The sequence below is a fragment of the Felis catus genome, chromosome D4 (genome assembly GCF_018350175.1).
Source record: "Felis catus isolate Fca126 chromosome D4, F.catus_Fca126_mat1.0, whole genome shotgun sequence".
NCBI lineage: Eukaryota > Metazoa > Chordata > Mammalia > Carnivora > Felidae > Felis > Felis catus.
In genome coordinates, this window is record NC_058380.1 from 87,163,150 (window position 1) to 87,185,777 (window position 22,628).

Genomic DNA, 22,628 nt, shown 5'->3' on the forward strand with positions numbered 1-22,628 from the left:
TCACTTCGCGGTGGAAGCTGCCGGACACTTCCTAGGCGCTAAGTGGGAGCTCTCCCTCGAGGCAGCTCTGGGAGGGGGCGGGGCGGGGCGGAGCCGGGCGGCGGCAGCCAGTCGCGAGCCAGGGGAGAGGTGACACGTGCCACCACCCCCCGCCCCCCCCCCCCCCCCCGCCTCCTGTGCGCGTCTTAAAAGGGCAAAGAAAGGACGCCGGGACTTACGCTACGCGCGGGTCTGGCCCGCTCCGTTGGGGTGCCCTGTTCCTCGAAACGTTTGTGAGTGGACGCGACGGGCATCGCACCCCTCCCTCACGCCCCTACCCGGCCCCGCCGTGGGCCCCGCAGGCCGGCGAGGCCCCTTTAAGAGGCTCGCGGGTCGGCCGCCGGAGGTCGCGGGGTGGCCCGTGCGCCGCGGGCCGCGCTCCCCGCCATGCGGGCGCTGCGGGCCGGCCTGACCCTGGCGCTGGGCGCGGGGCTGGGCGCGGCGGCCGAGGGCTGGCGGTGGCGGCGGCGGGCGGACGCGAGGGCGGCGCCGGGGCTCCTGGGCCGGCTGCCCGTGCTGCCCGTGGCGGCGGCGGCCGAGCTGCCCGCGGTGCCCGCGAAGCCCGGGACCCCGGCGGGCGGCGGCCCCGGCGAGCTGGCCAAGTACGGGCTGCCGGGGCTGGCGCAGCTCAAGAGCCGCGAGTCGTACGTGCTGTGCTACGACCCGCGCACCCGCTGCGCGCTCTGGGTGGTCGAGCAGCTGCGGCCCGAGCGGCTCTGCGGCGACGGCGACCGCCGCTCGTGCGACTTCCGCGAGGACGACTCGGTGCACGCGTACCACCGCGCCACCAACGCCGACTACCGCGGCAGCGGCTTCGACCGCGGCCACCTCGCCGCCGCCGCCAACCACCGCTGGAGCCAGAAGGCCATGGACGACACCTTCTACCTGAGCAACGTCGCGCCCCAGGTAGCGCCCGCGCCCCGACCCGCGCTCGCCTCGCCTCTCGAGCGGGGGAGCTGCCGAGTGCGCGCTCGGCTCGGGCGCCTGGCTGCTCACCCCGCGCGCCCCAGGCGGGAGGCACCGAGCACGGGGGCGCCCAGCACCCGCTCTGCAGTCTGACCCTAACTGTGGGCCTCTGGGCACCTCCCTGGGCTTCGGTTTTCTCGCAGTAGCGCCGAGGAACCGAAGACAGTGCAAACAAGAGTATTGAGCCCGCTTCCTGGTCCATGGCAAGCAGTACTATCTGTAATGAGGGAACTGAGGCCTCAGAGGCAAAGCGACTGGCCCACTGTCACACAGCAGGAGACCCTGGCAGTCTGTCTGGAGGAACCTGGGTTTTCAGCCATTGTCCCTACCCTGCCAGCCTTACAGGAGTCTAAGGAAAATAACTAGCATAGTCAGCTGTTAGCAGTCACTGTGGGCCCTGCCTCTAAGCCTGTTCCCAGCGGGGCCTGGAGACTTGACCTGGGGCTCTGCGTGAAGCCCCTGGGGTCTGAGCCTCCCTTCTGACTTCTGCTCTTTTAGGGCCGCAGTCCCCTGCTCATTTAGGACATTGGAGAGCTCAAGGGACGGAGTCAGGAGCAATCCATGACTTCCAGCCAGGCTTTGCATGTGGTTCAAACTGGCAAAGGAGCGGGTGGGGTTGGAGAACTGGCCTTCCCATGAGCCCCTGGGGACTGGCCGGGAGGCTTGTTTCTCTGAAGAGGGAGAAGTGCCCCTTTCCTTAGCAGAGCCCTTTGCAGCTGAGAAGCATTTCTGATCCTGGGATGCTGGTTGTCCCATTCCAGACGGGGGCAGGCTGGCACCCCCCCCCCCCCCAGCTCTCTCTGGCTCCACCCTCATGGCCAGGTGGCCTCAAGGAATCTCTCCTTCCTTGAACCTCATTTTCCTCAGCATGCTTGCCCACCCCACTCGCGCTGGACTGTCCCAGCCTGGTGTCAGTTCCCGCCCCCTGACAGTGGGGGAAGGGCCCCAGCCCCAGCCTCTGAGCCCCACGTCTCCAACCAGGTGCCCCACCTCAACCAGAATGCTTGGAACAACCTGGAAAAGTACAGCCGCAGCTTGACCCGCACCTACCAAAATGTCTATGTGTGCACAGGGCCGCTCTTCCTGCCCAGGTAAGGCTAGAGCTGGAGTGGGGGCCGGGGATGCCAGGGCCTCCCATTCCCTAGAGGCCCCTTCCTGCCACCCTCACCATTCAGGCTTGCCTCAGCCCCTGGGTCCACACTCAGTGCCAGGTCACGTTATCTGGTTTCTTCACAAGCCTGTCCGTTCCCTACTTTAGGCCCCCTAATTCCACTTCGACAGCCAGAGACCTGTCGGGTACCCACTTAGACCGTGTCTCCTCTGTGCATGGCACCAGGCCCCAAATCTGCCTCTGTTCCTCTCTCCTACCTCACCTCTTGCCATGCGCACCCGACTCCGTTCTACCCAGATAGAAAAGTCTTCGTCAGGTCAGGCTCTTGCCTTCGGTCTCCTCTGCTTGGAACAATCCTCCTCACCCTCCTCACCCTGGAGCCAGGGTTAGAACTCCCTCTCCCTGACCCTGAGCCTCCAATCTGGGCCCTCTGTAGCCCTGCCTCCCAGGTGGAAGGGACTGAGCTCCTGTGGGCATGCTCAGTGATTTTCCTGGCCTACTGAAGATCGAGATAGAGGCAAAAGGTTACGGCAAGGCCCACAGGCCTGAAAAGGAATCCAGGGCCTATCTATCACCTGATCTCTAGAGGAGTGGGCAAGTGACTTCAATATCCTCTCCTGTAAAATGGAGATAATAGCCACTACCTACCTCGTGGTTGCTTAGGAGTCAAGGGGGGTGGGGGGGGGGGGATGGTCACTGCAAGTGCCTTCGACGGCCTGCTGACACGGGGAAGACCGGAAGTCACCCGGCCAGTGTTCCGGACACCAGTACCTGTGCTGGCACAGGGGATTCAGGGCTGGTGGGCCTTGCCCACTTGGTGCTCGCCCTCCACAGGGGTAGGTAGAGTGTAAGCACGTGTCTGCAGGAGCGAAGGTGAATGTCCACAAGGCCCGATTCTCTGAGTAACGTTTACTGCTGTCACCCGCCCTGCCTGACCCAGTGCTGGGCACGAGGAAAACAGGGTAGGAGAGTGTTCACCCTGCAGGGAGATCCCAGCCTCCTGGGGAGCCAAGAAGGGCACGGAAGCCTCGCGCTGAGGTGGCAGTCCTACAGGCCGACACAAGTTGGAAGTCAGGTCAGGGCAGCAGCCGTGGGTCCGACCAGACGCCCTGGGAGCCCTGAAAGGCCATGTGTGCCCGGCTCTGCCCGCAGGACGGAGGCTGACGGGAAGTCCTATGTGAAGTATCAGGTCATCGGGAAGAACCACGTGGCGGTGCCCACCCACTTCTTCAAGGTGCTGATCCTGGAGGCCGCAGGCGGGCAAATCGAACTCCGCTCCTACGTGATGCCCAACGCTCCCGTGGACGAGGCGGTTCCGCTGGAGCGCTTCCTGGTGCCCATCGAGAGCATTGAGCGGGCCTCGGGGCTGCTCTTCGTGCCAAATATTCTGGCACGGGCAGGCAGCCTAAAGGCCGTCACTGCAGGCAGCAAGTGAAGGCCACAGCCCTGCCAGACTGCGGGGGCGGGGCTGCATTAAAGGTGGTGATTTCTGGAGACAAGTCACGGCTGCGTCTGTCCCGGGGGAACCCCAGGAACCTCTGGCTTCCCTGCTGCTGCTTTGCTGTCGTAGGCCTGACGGGCCCCCGCCTGGGTGAGGCCAGGCTGCAGGGCGGCCAGGGAAATGAGGATGGCTTCCTGGAGAGGAAAGCAACAGGCTGGGGCCCGGGAGGCTGGAGGGAGCCCGGCCCCCAGCCTCGCAGTGCCCAACCCCCCAGGGCCTGCTGCCCTCAGCAGAGCCCCGAGGAAGTTCAGAGCAGGCTCAGCTTCACCCTGCTGATCTGACCCCGGCTGGCTGCATGCCCCACCAGGGAAGGGCCTTGCCTCTCTGTTCCTCAGTGTCTCCCTCTAAAGAGAGGATGGTCAGAATAGTACCTGCCTCCCAGGGTCAGGATTAGCGGAGGCGACAGGCAGTTCTCAGCCCCTGGTACAGGGTGGGTGTGGGGGGTTCCTGCTGCGAGGGTGTGGCCCCTGCAGGACCCCTGGGGACAGACTGGGGCAGTCCACCTGTGTACTCCCCACCCTTTGACAGTAATGGAAGCCAAGTGCCTACAGTGTGCTGCCTGTGCTGGCCTCACAAGTGGGCCCACGGGTTCCACGGATGCTCAGGACTGAGGCTCCCAGAGCTAGCTACACACTGCGCCCCACAGGACTGAGGTGCCAGTGAGGCCCAGTGGGAAGGACCGCCCTGCCCACCACCGTCACGCGTGAGGAAGTGCAACACAGAGAGTACAGCTGGGGAAACCGAGGCCCAGGGTGGGGGTGGCCAGGGTCTCCTGGGTCACCCAGCCTGGGAGCAGCTGGAGGGCCACGAGCACCCAGGGTTCTTGACTCCCTGCTCACTCATATGCGGTCCCTGCTGGAATCTGCTGTGGTCAGAGACTGAGGTAGTGAGGAACCCATCTCCAGGGCAGGCTGGCTCGAGACAGCCTTGAGCAGGGTGGGCGGGGGAGAGCCGCACTCCCGTTGGACACACCCCTGGCTGGCGGCAGAACCTGGAGGACGGCCTGGGGCTAGAGCGGGGAGGCAGACGGGCTCACCGGGCTCACCTCGGTGCGGATGGTGCGGCTGCCCTGGCCGGGGCACGTGTTGACATACAGATCAAAGAGGACGCTGGGTTCAGCCACCTCCAGGTTGGGGTCCGCGTCCACTCCAGCTTCCAGCCCCTGGAGGCCCCCGAACACCACGAGAGCATGCCTGTGCCCATAAGAGGGGATCAGTGACTGCTCGCTGAGGCCACACTGCATGCAGCTCCCCAGAGCACTCAGTCCCCACCTCCTGGTATGCAGTAGGGGCTCGGCCTGTAGAGCTCTGCACATCACCCCCCCACCCCAGACTGTTTCCAGCTCATTCCCCCTTCCCCGGCCCCTGCCCCAGGCTATACCCACCTGAAGCTGGGAAGCTGGGCAGACGCCACATCTGAGCCTCTCTCTGATGTCCCAATGGTCAGGTCATACCCGTCCTGGAAGGGAGCCTCAGCGAACACGGCACCTGGGGGAGAGACCCACATAGCCACTTAGCTATGTGTATATGTATACCTGGGGGAGGGATGGAGAAGGGGACTCAGGCAAGGGAGGCACACCCAGGCCCTCCACTGTTCCTGGGAAGTCCAGGAGACCATGCCTGTGCTAGACTGGGGAAACCAAGTGGAGGGTGGGGAGGAAGGAGCTCTCAGAACTCCTATCTGTCCTTATGTCCTATTCCCAGCCCCACGGCAGACATTACTAATCGATCACAATCCTTTCTCTCAGAAGTCCTTCACAATACTCCAGGCAGCGCACTCAGGGAGACGGAGGCCCAGAGAAGGAAAGGCATTTGCCTATGGTCACAGAGTAAGGTGGTAGGACAAAGCCCCTAGTCTGCCTTTTGGGTCAGGCAAGGCTCTCTGTAGCCTCCCAGAGAGAGGCCAGATATTCAAAGGAGGAAACTCCGTCCTTACTGAGGCAGGAAGCCAGCCGGACTGTGTAGCCCCAGTAGAGACCGGCTTTGGTGCGAGGGTCCTGCGAAGACACGACTTTCCCCCGGTAGGTCTTGCTTTCTGCAGATGAAGTGGAGAGGCTGTGAAGATGGGGTGAGGGACAAGGAGGTGGAAGGAGGCGGCTCCGAGCCCAAATGCTGGCCAAGCTGGGAAGCTTCCAGATACCTGGGAGCTGCTTCTGGTTCAGCTGCACGGTCACCCGAAGTCCAGGCTCCAAGTTCTTGTCAATCTTCACCTCCTGGGGAGAAGCCAGGAGAAATGGGTGCTATTCCCCACAGGACCAGCAGGGGTCACTGCTCTCCCCGATGTGGGGGCATGGGGGCGGGGGCTGGCCAGGTACCTAAGGGATCCAGGTCAACCTCCATCCCCTTTCTCTGGCACCTGCGCCAGACCTGCTCACAAGAGACCATTCGTGCAAGATGACTACCCCAGGGCACTGGGCAGAGATGAAGGCTCTGGGCCTGGCACAGAGTAGGCAGTGTTTCGTGAGATGAGATCCCAGTCTTTGCTTTGAACAGAAGTGGCCATGCCACTTACTAGCTGTAGCAGTTTGAGCAGGCCACATAGCCTCTCTGAGCCTCGCTCTCTTCATCTGTCCATCAGGAAACTCTCCATAAACAGCAGCTACTGCTATACTGCCCAGGGCCGGGCATGAGGTAAATGGGAGATGTGATGGAGAACAAGTGATGTCTGCGTCTCATGCCAATTCTGAATTCAGGACACGGGGCACTTTCTTTCCCTTTAGACGCTTCTCGTGTTTTCTCCTTTCGTCTGTGGTCAGGGTCTGGGTCATCCTGGTCTGCTCTTTTTGCGGGGAGAGGGGACCCCACACATGGAAGTGTTTCTGCCTCTGACTCCAGGAGAATTGAGCATAGCCAGGCGGCCCAGGGTGGGTCTGCATCCTCGCTGGAGCTGCCCCAGAGGGATTCTGGACTCGCTGCTGCAGGGTTGGGCTGGGTTGGGTTTGAGCATGAGAACTATGTCCTGTTCATTTAGTTTTCAAGAAACAGTCGACCTGTTCCTGGCTTTATCTACTGAGCCCTGTTGCGGGGCACTTCTCTGGCCGAAACCTGCATCAGTGGAGGAAGACCAGGCACAGATGCCTGGGTCCGGGGCTCCCCACTGCCTTCCATAGCCAGGGTATGTCCCCAATGTATGTCTCAACCCACCCTCCCAATTCCTACCTTCTTCATGCCACAGTTGACAAAGGACCCGTGGCCTGGCCGGGTGGGCCGGTCCACCACGATGCCTTCTCTGAACTCGGATTCCTCATCCTGACGCATGTGGTGAGGGCTGTCCAAGGGGTTCAGAAGCCCTGTGGGTAGAAGGGGTGCAAAAGCACACGGTGGTATGGAGTCCCAAGCCTCAGGTCTGCCACAGACCTGCCGCTTGCCACCACGCACAGGCCTTGCCCTGCCTGGGCCCGTTCTCCCACCGGCACAGCAATTTCTCAGGGTCTGGGGGGTGATCCATGGGAAATGGGGGTCAGCCCCCACTCCGGCCTTACCTGCAAACTGGAGATCCTGGTGCTTGGGGAAGAACGCCTTTCTTAGGTACCTAGCAAAGAACGCAGATCTCAGAAAGTTCCCAGGGGAGGCCACCTCCTGCCTGACCTGCACCTTCACCACCCTGCCCCACCCCACCACGCGCAGGCCAGTCTGCCCTTCACCCCCTTACTGCGGACACTCCAGGTACTGCAGGATCCGGGCCAGCTGCACGCACGCCTGCCCCTTCTTGCCAACGCCCCTGAATTCACCCTCCACAGTCCTGGAGAGAGAAAGACAGGCCTTCCAGAGCCTACTGCCCTCCCTTCGAGAGCTCCTCCACCCAGTCTGGCCTCTGTGGTCCCCTGCTTTGCGACTCTTCCCGCCAGATTCACTGGGGGCATTTCAGACATTTCTCAGCCCAGGCAAGCAGGAGGCAAAAAGAATGCAGCAAAGCCAGTCCTAGCGGCCCCTCCCTCCTCCCTGAGCCCGGGTGCCCTGTTGGATGGCTCCTCACTTGGCATCTTGGCCTTCTTCATCAAACACCACAATCTCATCCACACAGAAGATGGTGCAGGCTCTGGCAATCTGGCCAGCCAGGTAGGTGCGAAGCTCCGGTGACTGGGCGTTGTCCAGGATGGAGCCTGGCAGGGCCACGCTCAGGGTGTAAGGCCGACCTGGGCAGGGGAGGGTTGTTCGTGGTCAGAGGGGCCAGGGCTGTGCTCTCCCTTCACTTCCTCTAATCCCAGGGCTCAGAGTTAGAGAACTTTCCCTCTGGGAGGAATTTTGAGGTCAGCAAATCAGATCCAACTCCCCTTTCCAGGCCTCAATCTCCCCAAGAAGAAAACGGACCCAGTGGTCTCCAAGGCTCCCATGAGCAGGGCACACCCCTGGGTAAGACTGGGGAGTGGTTAGAGACATTGGCCTAAGTTCATAGGTTGGCTCCGCCCCTTACCGCCTCCGTTTCCAGCTGTCAAATGGGGACAATAAAGAGAGCTATTATTAGCATCTTTATATGTGTGCATTTACCCAGTAACCCTAAAAAGTATTACCCATCGAGACATGGAGAACGTGTGGCCCAAAGAGGTCAAACATGTGGCCCAAGGTCACACAAAAAGCAAGACAGCGAGATCTGGGTTCAAGCTGTCTAGCTCTAGAGGGACCACCATACTTTCCCTCCCGCAGTCGTCCAATGGGAGCCACAGGAGGGAACACCCATGAAGGGCTTCCCTGGTGTGTAAAACAGCTGACATGCTCAGTTTCTGTCTCCACTGTCACCGTCACCACTGGTCACCAACGGGCTTAGAGGTTATGATGCCCTAACCCTCCTGAGGTTTGGGTCTAGACGAGGAGAAAAGACACAATTTGTTAGGGTAGATCCAGATGTACCGATGTGCAAGGACACCCAGGGTTCAATGTGGGATGAGAAAAACCAGGTCCAGAAGCTCACGGATAAAGTGGTCTCACTTTATAAAACTGTATCTGTATGTTCTCTGCATATGTATAAGTGGGTACAACATAATATCTGGAGAAACTTTCACTGCAACGTTTGCTGGAATTTTTTCTTTCTTCTTTCTAGTTGTCTATATTTTTGTGGGGAGGGAGATTTTATTTTTAAGTTCATTTATCTTGAGAAAGAGAGAGAGTGAGCTTGCACAAGAGCAGGGCAGGGGCAGAGAGAGAGAAAATCCCAGGCAGGCTCTGTGCTCACAGCACAGATGTGGGGCTCGATCCCACGAACCGTGAGATCACGACCTGAGCTGAAACCAAGAGTCAGATGCTTAACTGACTGAACCACCTAGGTGCCCCAGGAAGGGAGATTGTTTTGAGCAGCTATTATTTAATGATATAAAAAGACAAATCCTTTTTAAAAGAAATCGTTTCTTTTTGAAAAATGTTCATTTTGAGAGAGAGAAAGAGAGCACGAGCATGAAGGGGGAGGGGCAGAGCAAGAGGGACAGAGAGAATCCCAAGCAAGCTCTACGCTGTCAGCGCAGAGCCCTCACAGATCGTGAGATCGTGACCAAAACGCAACCAAGAGTCAACTGATGCTCCACTGACTGAGCCACCCAGGCACCCCCTCTCCCCCCAAAATAACCCCAAATTCTATTATAAAATCAAAATAAAGTACGCCTGGCTGGCTTAGTCAGTAGAGCATGCAACTCTTGATATCAGGGTTGTAAGATCAAGCCCCACGTTGAGCATAGACCTTACTTTTAAAAAATTAAATAAATAAATAAATAAATAAATAAATAAATAAATAAAGTAAAATAAAAATAAGTAAATGAAAAACTAAATTAAAGCACACAAAGTGCTCGATAAAAAAGTGAAAAACCACCGTCATGATGATGATGAGTTCTGGAGATAGAAAGTTATGATATGTGACACTTTCCCTCCACAGGATTTAAACCTACCTAAGTAGGAGGTTAGGACTCAGTTTTCCGGGTCTCTCCCAGTCTCTGGGCCTCAGTTTCTCCATCAGGACGTCTACACACCCACTGGTCTCTAAGGCCCCTCCCAGATAGGACACTGGCTGCCCTGCCCAGGACCCAGCCTGCTCACCCTGGTCCTCCCTCTGTGCAGCAGCCTCTTCTTCCTGCTGGCGCTTCGCCTGTTCTTCCTGGGCCCGCTGCCGCTCCAGTTTTTTCATCAGCTTGAGGTCCTTCCACTTCTTTCTCTCCTCTTTCTCTGGATGAGAGGACATCTGGGTTGGTGGCGGGGAGAGGGCTTGGAGGGAGAGCGACGCGGAGCAGTCCGGGAGATGGTGCCGTCTCAGTAGGGCTCAGCCTGGGCTCTCCAGCGCTGTTTAGTGAGCAGCCAGAGGAGCCATATGGGCTTCTGGCCCCTTCGTTCCCATTTTGGGTGCTGTGGGACCCAGAGCGGACAGACCTGGTGGCTCTCCACAGGGTTCAGCACTGCACTGCTGGAGTGGCATTGGGCAAGGTTCAGCGGATCCCCCGCCACCCACCCACCCAGCCCCCACCCAGCCCCCTTACTTACTCTGTTGCTTCCATTTTCGCCACTCAACCCTTTGGCCATGTTCACCCTGGAGAAGAAAACGGGAAGAGGTATAGGAGTGAGGCTGAATGATCACAACTGGGGGGGGGGGGGTGCAACTTTCTGCTCCGAAGTTGCCCCCTGCCTGTAAAATGGGGGTGGTGAGGCACACCCCCCCCACACACACACACTGCCACCCTAGGGAGAGCGTCGGGGGGAAGGGACCCGCTATACTCTAGGGCCTAATACCAGGTCTGGCACATAGTAAGCATCCAACAAGTTGTTGAATGAGGTGTCAACGGAGAGAAGACGAAACAGGCTCAGGGAAAAAGAACCTGCCTGCTGTCACTCTGGGAGTCAGAAGCGATACGCCACGAAAGGACTCGAGTTACCTGGGTTACCTGACACTGTCCGGGCCCTGCACCCACCCTGGGTGCTCATCCAGGCAGGGGCGCACGCGGCCACGAGCATGCGGCACCTCGGGGCTTCCGGCCTCGGGTCAGCGACAAGCAGGGAACGGGAAACACGGCACTGCCCCGCCACGGGCCCCCGCGCGGCTCGTTCTCGCGCCCCCGCGCCCCGTCCTGCCCGGGACCGCACCTCCCGCCACCTACCGGGCCGCAGGGCCTCTTCTTGACACGCTCCGCCATGTTCGCCGCTCACCGTCGGCCCCGCCCCGCCAATCAGACTCACCCCTTCCGGCCACACCTCCTCCCAGCCGTCCAATCGGAGAGCCAATGGCGCGCGGGGGCGTGGCCCGGGCCTCTGCCTGTTCCGCGAGCGCTTGGGCTGGGATGAGCCCTCGCAGTGAGTTGGGGGCCGAGGTCTGGGGGCCAGTTGCGGAGGGCTCGGGGTCCAAAGGGCAGGTTGTGTAGTGTTGTCCTGGACCCGTGGACGGCTCGAGAGTCGCCCGCCGTTTCTGCACGAGCGGCACTCAAAACTCATCTTGATTTTATTCTACCTGGGGACCCTGAGGCCCAGAGCTGGAGTATGAGTGAGAGTTGGAAATGACCTTGGAGATAATTTAATCCAACTCTTTTATAGATTCGATCGTTTACTCTCTTTTAATTAACAGACTTGTTAAAATTTTTTTAGTTTATTAATTTAAGTAAGCCCTATGCCCAATGTGGGGCTTGTACTCCCCACCTGAGGTCTAATGCTCTACCGAATGAGCCAGCTGGGCACCCATAAGAGACTTAGTTTTTTAGGGGCTTCTGAGTGGTTCAGTTGGTTAAGTGGCCGACTTCCGCTCAGGTCCTGAGCTCATGGTTCCTCCCTCCTTGGGCTCTGTGCTGACAGCTCAGACCGTGGAGCCTGCTTGGGATTCTGTCTCCTCTTTCTCTGCCCCTCCCACACTTGTGCTCTGTCTCTGTCTCTCAAAAGTAAATAAATGGAAAAAAAAAAAGAGAGACTTAATTTTTTAGAGCAAATTTAGGTTTACCAAAAATTGAGCACATGGTACAGAGTTCCCATATAACCCTTCTCCACCACTCATTCCCCCCTATTTTAAAACAATTTTTTTTAATATTTGCTTTTGAGAGAGAGCGAGAGAGAGCGCATGCGCGTGTCCGCGCACGGGGGAGGGGCACAGAGAGAAATACAGAATCCAAAGTAAGCTCCCAGCTCTGAGCTATCAGGACAGAGCCTGACGCAGAACTCGAACTCACAGAGCACAAGACCATGACCTGAGCCAAAGTCGGATGCTTAACTGACTGAGCCACCCAGGTACCCCTCCCCCTATTTTTAACATCTTGCATTAGTGTGTACCTTTATTACAATTAATCAACCAATACTGATGCAATATTATTAACTGAAGTCCATAGTTTAGATTAGGTTTGTATTGTACATTCTATAGGTTTTGACAAAGGCATAATGTCACATATCTACCATCACAGTATCAAACAAAATGAATTCACTACCCTAAAAACCCTGTGTTCCGCTTACCCTCCTCTAAGCCCCTCGCAACCACTAGTCTTTTTTTTTTTTTTTTTTAATGTTTATTTCTTTTGAGAGAGAGAAGGAGAGAGCTGGGGAGGGGCAGAGAGAGAGGGTGAGAGAGAATCTCAAGCAGGCTCCACACTGTCAATGCAGACCCTGACACTGGGCTCGAACCCGTGAACCGTGAGATCATGATCTGAGCCCAAATCAAGAAAGAGTGGGACCCTTGGCTGACTGAGCCACCCAGGTGTCCCAACTGCTAATCTTTTTTACTGTCTCTGTAGTTTTGTCTTTTCTTTTTTTTTTTTTTTAATTTTTTTTACACTTGATCTTAGCCAAAAGGCCGAGAAGCGATATTTAAATTTTTTAAAAATGTTTATTTATTTTTGAAAGAGAGACAGAGTGAGAGGCGGAGGGGCAGAGAGAGAAGGAGTCACAGAATCTGAAGCAGGCTCCAGGCTCCGAGCTGTCAGCACAGAGCCCGACGCGGGGCTTGAACTCACGGAGTATAAGATCATGAATGACCTGAGCTGAAGTCGTACACTTAACCAACTGAGCCACCCAGGCACCCCATAGTTTTCTTTTCTAGAATGTCATAATAGTTGGAATCAGAAAGTATGTATCCTTCTCAGACATCCTTACACGAAGCAAAATGCATTTCAGTTTCTGTCATGTTTTCTCGTGGCTTGATAACTCATTTCTTTCTGTTGCTGGAGACCATTTCGTTGCATGGATATGCCACAGTTTGTTTATCCATTCCTCTTTTGAAGGACATTTGATTGCTTCCACCGTTTCATTTTTTTTTTTTTAATGTTTATTTATTTTTGAGACAGAGAGAGACAGAGCATGAACGGAGGAGGGTCGGAGAGAGGGAGACACAGAATCTGAAGCAGGCTTCAGGCTCTGAGCTGTCAGAAGGGCTTGAACTCACGGATTGTGAGATCATGACCTGAGCCAAAGTCGGACGCTTAACCAACTGAGCCACCCAGGCGCCCCTCACCATTTCATTTTTCAAGTAAGCTCTAGGTCCAACATGGGGCTTGAACTCACACCCCCAATGTGGAGAGGCGTATGTTTTGGGGCGCCTAGGTGGCTCAGTCGGTTGAGTGGCCCACTTGAGCTTGGGTCATGATCTCGCGGTTCACGAAGTCGAGCCCTGCGTAGGGCTCTGTGCTGACAGCTCGGAGCCTGGAGCCTGCCTCAGATTCTGTGTCTCCCTCTCTGTCTGCCCCTCCCCTGCTCATGCTCTGTCTCTCTCTCTCTCTCCCAAAACTAAATAGACCATTAAAAAAAAGAAAAAAAGAGTCGTATGTTTTGCCAGGTACCCCAAGGAAAGACTAATTTCTAATTCAATGTATGTGTTGACATTACAAGGGTTGTGTTTATTCTACCATTTCCTCCCTCCACCCTCTGGTTCTGCGTCTAAGTCCGATCTGCCTCCTCAGGCTGGCTGAGGTTACTCAGTCTAAGATCTCAAACTTCTGTAGAATCACAGATTTCAGCTTTGGGCAGATTTTGGATTGGCTCGTGAGACATGGAACCTTTGGTTGGGATGGTTCTCTCTGTGAGATCCATGGGTTTGCCCCACTGGGGACTTTCTTACCGTCAGGCTATGTATGTGCAAAGGGGCTCCAAGCCTGAGCCTCTGAGCTGGTATTCTGTGTCACGATCTTGACTTTGGAACTGTGGTAGTACTAAGAAGCCACAGCTTGGATGGAGAAGGAGGGAAGTGTATTATGTCCTAGCTCAAAATGTGTTCCAGCAGCAATTCTCTGACACCACGTGGGTGTCCTACTCTTCAATTCAATTCTGATAATAGGTACTTAGAGGTGGCGCAGATCCTATAGGTTAAGGGCTCAGTCCCACAAGAATGCCCCCCCACTTCAAATGCCATCAGCAAGTGGGGGCTCTAGGCTACTCATACTTCTGCTTGGATGACTACAAATTTGGGCATTTCCACCATTTGCCTGGAGTTCAGTAATTCCCTGAAATGATTCATAGCACCCAGGAAGGTGCTATACTTAACAGTCACGGTTTCATTATAAAGGATACAATGTTGGGACACCTGGGTGGCTCAGTCCGTTAAGCGTCAGACTTCTGCTCAGGTCATGATCTTGTGGTTTGTGAGTTCGAGCCCCACATCAAGCTGTCTGCTGTCAGCACAGAGCCCACTTCTGATCCTCAGTACCCCTCCTGCTCTCTCTCTGCCCCTTCCCTCTCTCTCTCTCTCTCAAAGAAAAAAAAAAAAAATTAAAAAAGAAGTCATCTGACTCTTGATCTCAGCTCAGGTCTTGATCTCAGGGTTGTGAGTTCAAGCCCCGCATTGGGCTCTGCACTGGGCATGAAGCCTACTTTAAAAAACAAAACAGGGGCGCCTGGGTGGCGCAGTCGGTTAAGCGTCCGACTTCAGCCAGGTCACAATCTTGCGGTCCGTGAGTTCGAGCCCCGCGTCGGGCTCTGGGCTGATGGCTCGGAACCTGGAGCCTGTTTCCGATTCTGTGTCTCCCTCTCTCTCTGCCCCTCGCCCGTTCATGCTCTGTCTCTCTCTGTCCCAAAAATAAATAAACGTTGAAAAAAAAATTAAAAAAAAAAATAAATAAATACAAAACAAAACAAAACAACAGATACAACACAGGAACAGCCAAATGGAAGAGGTACACAGAGTAAGGTCTTGGGGGAGGAAGAACTTCCATGCTCTCTCCTGATGTACCCCCCTCCCAGCTCATCAGATGTGTTCACCAACTCAGAAGTTCCTTGAGCCTCACTGATTCAGGGTTTTTATGTGGGGTTTCATTCCGTATGCACGATTCATTACATCATTGGCCAAGTGACTGAACCCAATGTTTGGTCTCTTTCTCCTCCCTCAGGAGTTAGTATTGAAAGTTCTGACCCTCTAAAGACATAGTCAAAGGGGCTTATTGTGAATGATAATTACGAACAAAGGACGAGTCCTATCTCTCAGGGAATTCCAAGGGTTTTAGGAGCTCTGTGCCAGGAACCAAGGACAAACACCAAGTACATTTTATTGTATCATATATTCCCATTACGAATACACGTCTCACATGAGCAGACACCTGGGCCTGCCGTGTAATGCAGCTTCAAGAGTTCCAAATGAACTCGGGAGCTACCGTGACCGTGACTTCCCAGCGAGAGGCCCACGCCTGGGAGCAAATTCGCTTCTACCTTTGCCAGCTCGATGGCTTTGGGCAACTCACATCACCTCCAACGTGGCTTCCTCATTTGTAAAATACAGAGAATAGCTCCTGTCCTGAAGGATTGTGTGATGAGATGGTGGGCATCTAGGCTCCTAGCACACAGGAGTACAAAACAAGAAGCTACTTCTTTCCCCTTCTGTCTAAACTCCCTGGCCCTCCCGCCCTGGACTCTGACCCCTGTGGGGTAGGACTGTATCTTCCCTGTGAGACACTCAGCCGGGGCCCCTGTCTCCCATACACATGCACGCATACCCCAGGGACACACAACCACCTGAGCCCTGGGTTCCAGGCCTGGTTTTAACTAGGTTTTGACCAACTGGTTTTGACTGGTTTTGACTAACTAACTGTGATGTCAGACAAGTCCCCAGTCTCTGCCCTTCTCTGGGCCTCAGTTTTACTCCACAAAACACATTTGTACAAAGAGGGGCTGGGAGCTAAGGTTCACCGGGTGCCTTCCTATTTTTTTTTTTTAATTTTTAAATAGGCTCCATGCCCAATGTGGGGCTTGGATTCACAACTTGGAGATCAAGAATCACATGCTCTGCTGACTGAGCCAGCCAGGTGCCCAAGGTGCCTTCCATGCTGACCAGGTCGATCAGCACCAGGGTGTGAAGCAGAGAGAAGCAGGAAATAAGGGTCTAAATAACTTAAAACTTTATTATGGGCGAAAGGTACCGGCTTGAGGACTCAAGCCTAGAGACCACTTCCCAAAGTGAAGGTTAAATAAAGAAAGGGCAGGGCTGGGGCCAGTGCAAGGCTGGGGCCAGGGCAGGGCTGGGGCCAGGGCGGGGCTGGGGCCAGGGCAGGGCTGGGACTCAAGGCCAGTACCCTGTTGGACTCTGTCCACTGAGCCTCAGACAAGACTGGGAAAAATACAGAGGGGGCCCAGGACTGTATCACCCCACCCAGGGAGGAGCAGGGAGAGGCCTGGCTCAGGTACACCTCACCACCAGGACAGGAATATAGGCACTGTAGTAAAGTGCTCCCGAATCCACCGAGATCAAGAAAGAGGGCTCTGCCCGGGGAACATCCTGTGTCCCAGAGAAGGCCCCCCCCCCCCCCACTCCATACGCCCAACATGGGAATGGCTGAAACCCGGACAAAGGCAGAGCCTGGCAGAGCCCGCGGGAACCAGGTGGGGCAGGGCCGAGCAGGTGGTGTCAGGGCCTGAGCTCCTTCTTCCATTTCTGCAGCTTCTCATCCATGGCCTGGAGTGTGGACTCATCCTGCACCAACACAGGTCGGTCCAGCCCCTCTCTCCACACCACCAGTGGGCCGCGGGGAGCTTGAGGGGGCCCTCTTGCCCCTCAAAAACCCCGTCCTTTACCTTCACGAAACAGAAGCGGATATAGTGGTCAAAGATCTTCCGATGAGGCACGCTGTAGAAGGTGGAGACCGGGATGGCCACCAAACCCTGGGGAGGAGGAAGCCCACGTCTCAACACAGCCCCATAGCAGGGTAATCCTTGGCTCTGGGGACAGAGAGCTTCTCTCGATGGGGTGGGGGGAAAGAAGGAACATTCAGTGGAGCACCTTCCGGTGCTGGGTCAAGGTCAGAGGCAAAGAATCCCAGAGCATGGTTCTCGGTCCCTCCCGGTAGTACACAGGGAGGGGAAATGGAGAGGGAAGCACCACGTGGCAGGTTAGGGCAGAGCAAGAGAGGAAATAAAACTTAGGGTCAGAGCTCGGAGCTGGCTGAGCTCGTAGTTAACGAGCCAACTCTGCACCCACTGCGCAGATGGGAAGGCTGAGGCCGAGAGAGGGCAGGGATTCCTGGCAGCCCGCACGGTGTCTTTTTGCAAATTCCAGACTCCCCATTCCTTGACACAGACACACTCCTGTACCAGGGCTGAGGGCAGAGGCTGGGCTGGATTTGGGCCCAGCCTGTAAAACCACACACAGGTGCCCTGGCAGAGCCTGGCCCACCTTGTTCTTTTTTTCTTTTAAGATGTTATTTTATTTTATTTTATTTATGTTTACTTATTTTTGAGAATGAGAGAGATAGAGCACAAGCAGGGGAGGGGCAGAGAGAGAGGGAGACACAGAATCCGAAGCGGGCTCCAGGCTCCGAGCCGTCAGCACAGAGCCCGACGCGGGGATTGAACCCACAGACCGTGAGATCTCGATCTGAGCCGAAGTCAGAAGCTTAACCGACTGAGCCACCCAGGCGTCCCAGACCCACCTTGGTTTTGATCATCCACTTGACGAAGCGTCTGTCGTAGGGCTCGTCCACGTCACCGGGCAAGTCGGGCATCTTGCTCTCTGGGGGACAGAAGCCACGCTGAGCCCTGGGCGGCCTCCAGCGCCGCCTCCCCGCCCCCCCGCCCCCCACCGCCCAGCCTGGCCAGTCCGGCTCACTGAAGTCTGAGATGTCTGCCACGAAGAAGTAGCTGCCCTGGGGGACCACGGGCTTCAAGCCCACAGACTGCAGGCTGCGTATCATGTGGTCACGGGTGCGCTGCATGGCCTGCGGGAACCGCGCAAAGTAGCTGCTGGGTTGGCCAAAGTGAAGCTGCTCGTGCTCGAAGCTCTGGGCCACTGCCGCCTGGGGAGGGTGGACGGACAAACAGGTTGGGGCCGATCCCACCCCGGGGCCGCCTGGGGCCTGTCGTTGCTCCTCCCCCCCGGCGGCGGGGGTCCCCTGCCTCTCCTCACCTGACCCTGCGTGGGACAGTGGTAGATAGAGTTCTGGTGCACCGTGCGCAGGTGTTTCACGAGGCTGTCCGGGCCCAGGACCCAGCCCACCTGGCCCAGGAACACGAGGAGGCGGTGAGGCCCTTCGGGGCCTCGCCACACCCCTTCTCAGTCCCCAGGGAGGGCAGCCTCACCCCCGCCTCCCAGGATCACGGCGGGGCGGCGGTACCCCTACCCTCGTCGACTCACCTTCCAGCCAGTGGCGCTAAAGGTCTTGCCAGCGCTGCCAATGGTCAGGGTGCGTTCCCACATACCGGGAAGACTGGCTGCTCAAGGTCAAAGAGAGCGGCTGCTGAGCCCGGGGGGAGGGGCAGGGGAGCGGCGGCGGCCGGGCCCCGGTGGGCACGCGGGCTCGCACCACTCTGGACTCCACGTGCTAGTAAGCTATTTACCGAACTTAGCGCATGTCTCATGGCAGCCCTGGAGGCGGCACCACTGTGCCACCCCGTTTTCAGAGAGGTGAGGCCGCTGCCCCAGATTACCCGACCGGTGGGGCTCCAGACCCACGGGTCCGAACTGGCCGGGCCGGCACTGACTTCCGGGTTGGGCTCCGGGGCCCGGCCACAAAAGTCCAGGGGGAAACGCGGGCACCCAGGTCGGCTTGGCTCACCGATGCTGACGTGCTGGTACCCGTCGTAGACCAGCCACTGGTAGACCTCGTCGGCGATGCAGATCACGTCATGCTGCTGGCACAGGCTGGCCACCAGCTCCAGTTCCGCCTTGGAGAACACCTGTGGGGACCGACCCCGAGCCGAGAGGCCTGCTCAGAGGGATGAGGAGGTACTGCCAACCCACGGCCAAGGGCCCTTCCACCCCATCTCATTGAGTCCCGGCAACTCTCACCCCGGGAGGTCTGTTGCCAGATGACGGAAAATATACATACTGGTCCCTGCACCAGGTTCCTGGCTCAGCGCTCCTAAAACCCTCGTAAATCTCTCCGTAACAAGAGCGCCAGGAGCCTATCTTGTCCTAATATTTGATCTCGGACCCCCATCCGTCCCCGACACAGGGCTCCCGAAACCCTCCCCAATTCCCAAGTGATAAGAGCACTGGAGGTGTTTTTTGTTCTAATGAGGCGACACCCTGGGTAGGCATCGGGGTGGCTCTGGGATGGGGCCGGTCACCAGAAAGATCCGTGATTAGAAGCTTGGAATTTTCAGCCCCACCCTCATCCTGAAGGGTGGGCAGCCTTGTGGGACGGAGCCCCGACCTGCGGGACCTGACGCTACTCCAGCTGGTGTTGCAGGATTGCTGCGTGTGGGACCCCCCTCTCCCCCAGTCCGGGGTCAGAGTGTGGTAAGCACAGTGTTGGAAGACTGGATTTTCCTCTACATCGGTTCCGTCACGTTCCCATTTTGCCCGTGAGAAGACACTCCGAAAGGCGAGTTCACGGTCCCAGGGTCTCAGGGAGGTCATGGAGACACCCAGCCTGCCCCACTTCCCTGGGGATTCCTGCCCCTGTCCCTGGGACCTCGGTCCTCAGCTTACGTTACAGGTTGACCTCCCATCTCACAGATGAAGAAACTGAGGCGCCCGACGCAGCAAAGACATGAACCCAGTCTGGAGGGGCCCCCGGAAGGAGTCCTCTCAGGTACCTTTCCCACAGGGTTGTTGGGTGTGTTGAGAATTAGGGCTTTGGTATGAGAGGTAAACTTGCTGGCCAGCTCTGTGGGGTCCAGCTGCCAGTTGCTGCTGGAATCCAGTTCCCCATCCCGAGTGGGGTCCTGTAAGAGGAGGTGGGGTGTGGTGGCAATAATTACCAACATGACATTCAGCTCCAGGGATCTGACCCTCCTTCCCACAGTCCTTTTTTCCTCGGGGACTCTGGATACGCCTCCCCCATCCTGGAGAAACTGGCCTCCTTTTCTTCCTTCTCTCCCACCTCCCAGGAGCCAACACAGCACACCCCTGGGACCCCTCCGCCTACCACACCCCAACCAGCGTCCTCACCGGCTTCAAGGTCACAAACACAGGATGACCCCCCGCCATCAACGTCATGGGTTCATAACAGTCAAAAAAGGGCTCAATGATGATGACCTAGCAAAAGGATCTGATTAGCTGGGGTCAGTATGGCCCCCGACCCTCATCCCCACCGGGCCCGAGCCTCGATCACTCACCTCGTCTCCTTCTTCCACCAGGGCCTGGAAGGCTGTGAACAGGGCCCCATAGGCACCCACAGTCACCAGCACGTTCTTGAGTGGGTCTATCTCCTGTCCCAGCAGCTTCCCAAAGAAACTTGCCAGGATCTTTGTCAGGGGTGGGTAACCCTGCCAGGACAGCAGTGGTCAGCCCCCTGGCTCGGCCTGGGCCCACCCTCCCGCTCAGCTGCATCCAGGCGGTTCTAGCACTTTCTAGCAATAGGCCTGAGGCAATGTTGGCTCAAGTTGGGTGAGTTCTTTTATCTCCCCTACCAGTGCTTGCCATCAAGCCTGTTCTGTGCGGTCTCAATGCCCAGGGCTGGCATTTGGTGGAGACCCAGACAGAGCGCGTGCCTTCGCGGAGCACAGTCCAGCAGAGCCCCACAGTAGCGGCAACTCCACAATTTCAGTTTAAGAAGGACATTCGTGCCATCTGATCATCCCAGCAGCCTTGCAAGACATGATTCCCACCATTCGACTGGTAGAAAAACAGAGACTCAGAGACAGGAAATGACTTGCTCAAGGTCAGGCACAGTTGAGGTGCAGGAATAGGCCTTTACATCACGGCTTTGGCAGCACCCTGCTTTGAGAGGAAGGTTGGATCCATACGCTTGTTTGCTGAGGACACTTATAAAACACTCGAGGCTCAGCCAAGTGACTGAAACCCGCGGTCTAGAACTTAACTAAATAATCCACTAAACCAGATTTGACCACAGAAAATTTTCTGTACAGGAAAATGGACCATGAGCAAAATTAAAAGACAAACATTGCAAGTTAAGAGAAGGAGGTAAGATGTTTAATATATAAAGAGCTCTTACAAAACAACAAGACAAAGATATATACCTAAATGAAAAAAATGAAGTAGGTCATGAAAGAAAAAGTGTTGATGCCCAATACACACATAATTGAGGAAAAGCAAATAAAAGCAACATTGAAAGATTGCTCTAATATTATAAGAATATAATATCAGTATTAAAAAGATTGGCAAGAGTCTAGGACAAATGGGTGGTCTCTCTACAGAACGAACTTTCCTGCCAGGTCTGCGACCAGTCTGTTGGTGGGGATGTAAGCCTTTTTGGAAGGCAATCTGACAATGTCTATCACACGTTTACATGCTTAGGCCCTTTGATTCTCTAGTTTTACTGCCAGGGATCTAAGAGAAACACGCACACGGGTGTACAAAGATATACGTGCAGAAATATTCACTGTGCCATTGCTTATAATAGTGAGATATCCAAGCCAGCCCATCAGTGCAGGGCTTGTTAAATAAATTACAGCAGAGCTAAGCAATGGAATACCATGTGGCCATTAAAAAGAATGAGGGGGGCGCCTGGGTGGCGCAGTCGGTTGAGCGTCCGACTTCGGCTCAGGTCACGATCTCGCGGTCCGTGAGTTCGAGCCCCGCGTCAGGCTCTGGGCTGATGGCTCGGAGCCTGGAGCCTGCTTCCGATTCTGTGTCTCCCTCTCTCTCTGCCCCTCCCCCGTTCATGCTCTGTCTCTCTCTGTCCCAAAAATAAATAAACGTTGAAAAATAAAAAGAATGAGGCTATGCTGGCTATTCTGACGTGGCAAGTTGCCCATGACACGATGTTTAGTGAAATAAACAGGTTACAGAATATTACAGTATATGAGTCCATTTGGATTAAAAAAAATGCAAATCTCACATGTTAGGGGTGTGTGTGTGTGTGTGTGTGTGTGTGTGTGTGTGTTTATATAAGCACTTTAAAAAGTTAAAAAGTCTAAACACTCTTCAGCAAAGTAGCAAACTGTTGGGCGTGGTTATCTCTGAATGGTGGAGCCAGAGGGACCTTTACTCCAAGAACTGGTGGATATTTTACTCTGTGACCTTGACCAGAAGAGTTTGGATTTAGAGTCAATCAACCAGCAGCTTGCCTTTCAGGATGCAGCTTAGGTGTTACCTCCTCCAGGAAGGCTTCCCTGATCTCCCCAGATTTCCTTGCCTTCTTTCTGCTCCCACAGTATCCCATCCTCCTCTATCACAGCGTATCAACTGCCTGTTTTCTGCTTTTGTTTGTTCGTTTTGGTCTGCCTTTCCCACTAGACCATAAGGTCCCGGCTCATAGTTTTTTGTCTGCCTTTCCCCAGATCGTGAGCTGTCCCAGGGCCTGGAACAGAGGAGACACTCCGTGAACACTGAACTGGGGCCACATTCAATTCCCTGGGCTCTGCCCCTTCCTCCCCGGGGGCTTCCTTGAGACCTGTGTCCCGGGGCTCTGGACGGGGCTGGGAGACTCACAAATGCCCTGGTGTACTGGTTCAGCATGAAGTCGCTGCTGAGGGCGTGCTGAAATGCTTCCACAGCGAAATCTGGGGGTGGGAAGTCGGGGAAGCCTTGGCCCAAATTCACAGCATCGCATTCACTGGCCATTTTCACAAACTCCACCCTGAGCAACAAATGGAGAGTCAGCACCTGCCCGCCTGGACCTGCTTCCAGGACAGGATGATGCACTGGGCTCATTCCAGAACAACCGGAGAGCTGGCACCTGCCCCAGCCCGAGACCTGCGTGAGCGTCCAAACCCACAGGTCCCTGATCTGAGGTCGGGTGGGCCA

General features: G+C 56.0%; 3 protein-coding genes and 1 long non-coding RNA gene across 13 annotated transcripts in view; 2 read left to right on the plus strand and 2 right to left on the minus strand.

Moving 5' to 3' along the window:
* The first annotated feature begins 171 nt into the window (after window positions 1-171).
* On the plus strand, window positions 172-3,610 carry ENDOG (endonuclease G). The gene is made up of 3 exons (XM_003996000.4): window positions 172-945; window positions 1,987-2,096; window positions 3,269-3,610. Exons 1-3 carry the CDS (start codon window positions 427-429, stop codon window positions 3,549-3,551), a joined length of 912 nt encoding a protein of 303 aa, XP_003996049.2. The 5' UTR covers window positions 172-426; the 3' UTR covers window positions 3,552-3,610.
* SPOUT1 (SPOUT domain containing methyltransferase 1) lies at window positions 3,011-10,779 on the minus strand. Of its 2 annotated transcripts, none has more exons than XM_003996001.5 (12): window positions 10,687-10,779; window positions 10,076-10,121; window positions 9,638-9,763; window positions 7,593-7,752; window positions 7,269-7,358; window positions 7,099-7,148; window positions 6,776-6,906; window positions 5,757-5,829; window positions 5,553-5,651; window positions 5,002-5,104; window positions 4,663-4,810; window positions 3,011-3,751 (listed from the first exon to the last, which is right to left on the minus strand). In XM_003996001.5, exons 1-12 carry the CDS (start codon window positions 10,720-10,722, stop codon window positions 3,617-3,619), a joined length of 1,197 nt encoding a protein of 398 aa, XP_003996050.1. In that variant the 5' UTR covers window positions 10,723-10,779; the 3' UTR covers window positions 3,011-3,616. The 2 variants fall into 2 exon arrangements, with proteins under 2 accessions (XP_003996050.1, XP_019672211.1); XM_019816652.3 differs by lacking the exon at window positions 10,687-10,779 and adding an exon at window positions 10,465-10,608.
* Window positions 10,780-15,856: 5,077 nt separating this feature from the next.
* Window positions 15,857-22,628, minus strand: part of KYAT1 (kynurenine aminotransferase 1) — a 34,448-nt gene continuing 27,676 nt past the window's right edge. For all 8 annotated transcript variants that reach the window (XM_006939536.4, XM_006939538.5, XM_006939537.4 and 5 more), the window contains 11 exons: window positions 22,314-22,461; window positions 20,036-20,185; window positions 19,869-19,955; window positions 19,514-19,642; window positions 18,529-18,649; window positions 18,108-18,184; window positions 17,880-17,969; window positions 17,583-17,769; window positions 17,407-17,486; window positions 16,553-16,639; window positions 15,857-16,451 (listed from right to left, as the gene is read on the minus strand). In XM_006939536.4, coding sequence (XP_006939598.1) covers window positions 16,386-16,451; window positions 16,553-16,639; window positions 17,407-17,486; window positions 17,583-17,769; window positions 17,880-17,969; window positions 18,108-18,184; window positions 18,529-18,649; window positions 19,514-19,642; window positions 19,869-19,955; window positions 20,036-20,185; window positions 22,314-22,461 — 1,222 coding nt within the window. In that variant the 3' untranslated portion in view covers window positions 15,857-16,385. The remainder of the gene's footprint in view (window positions 16,452-16,552; window positions 16,640-17,406; window positions 17,487-17,582; window positions 17,770-17,879; window positions 17,970-18,107; window positions 18,185-18,528; window positions 18,650-19,513; window positions 19,643-19,868; window positions 19,956-20,035; window positions 20,186-22,313; window positions 22,462-22,628) is intronic.
* Window positions 18,577-21,012, plus strand: LOC123381801. Of its 2 annotated transcripts, XR_006589244.1 has the most exons (3): window positions 18,577-18,698; window positions 19,079-19,509; window positions 19,808-21,012. It is a non-coding gene; the product is annotated as an uncharacterized LOC123381801 (long non-coding RNA). The 2 variants fall into 2 exon arrangements; XR_006589245.1 differs by lacking the exon at window positions 18,577-18,698 and having other exon boundaries at window positions 18,999-19,509.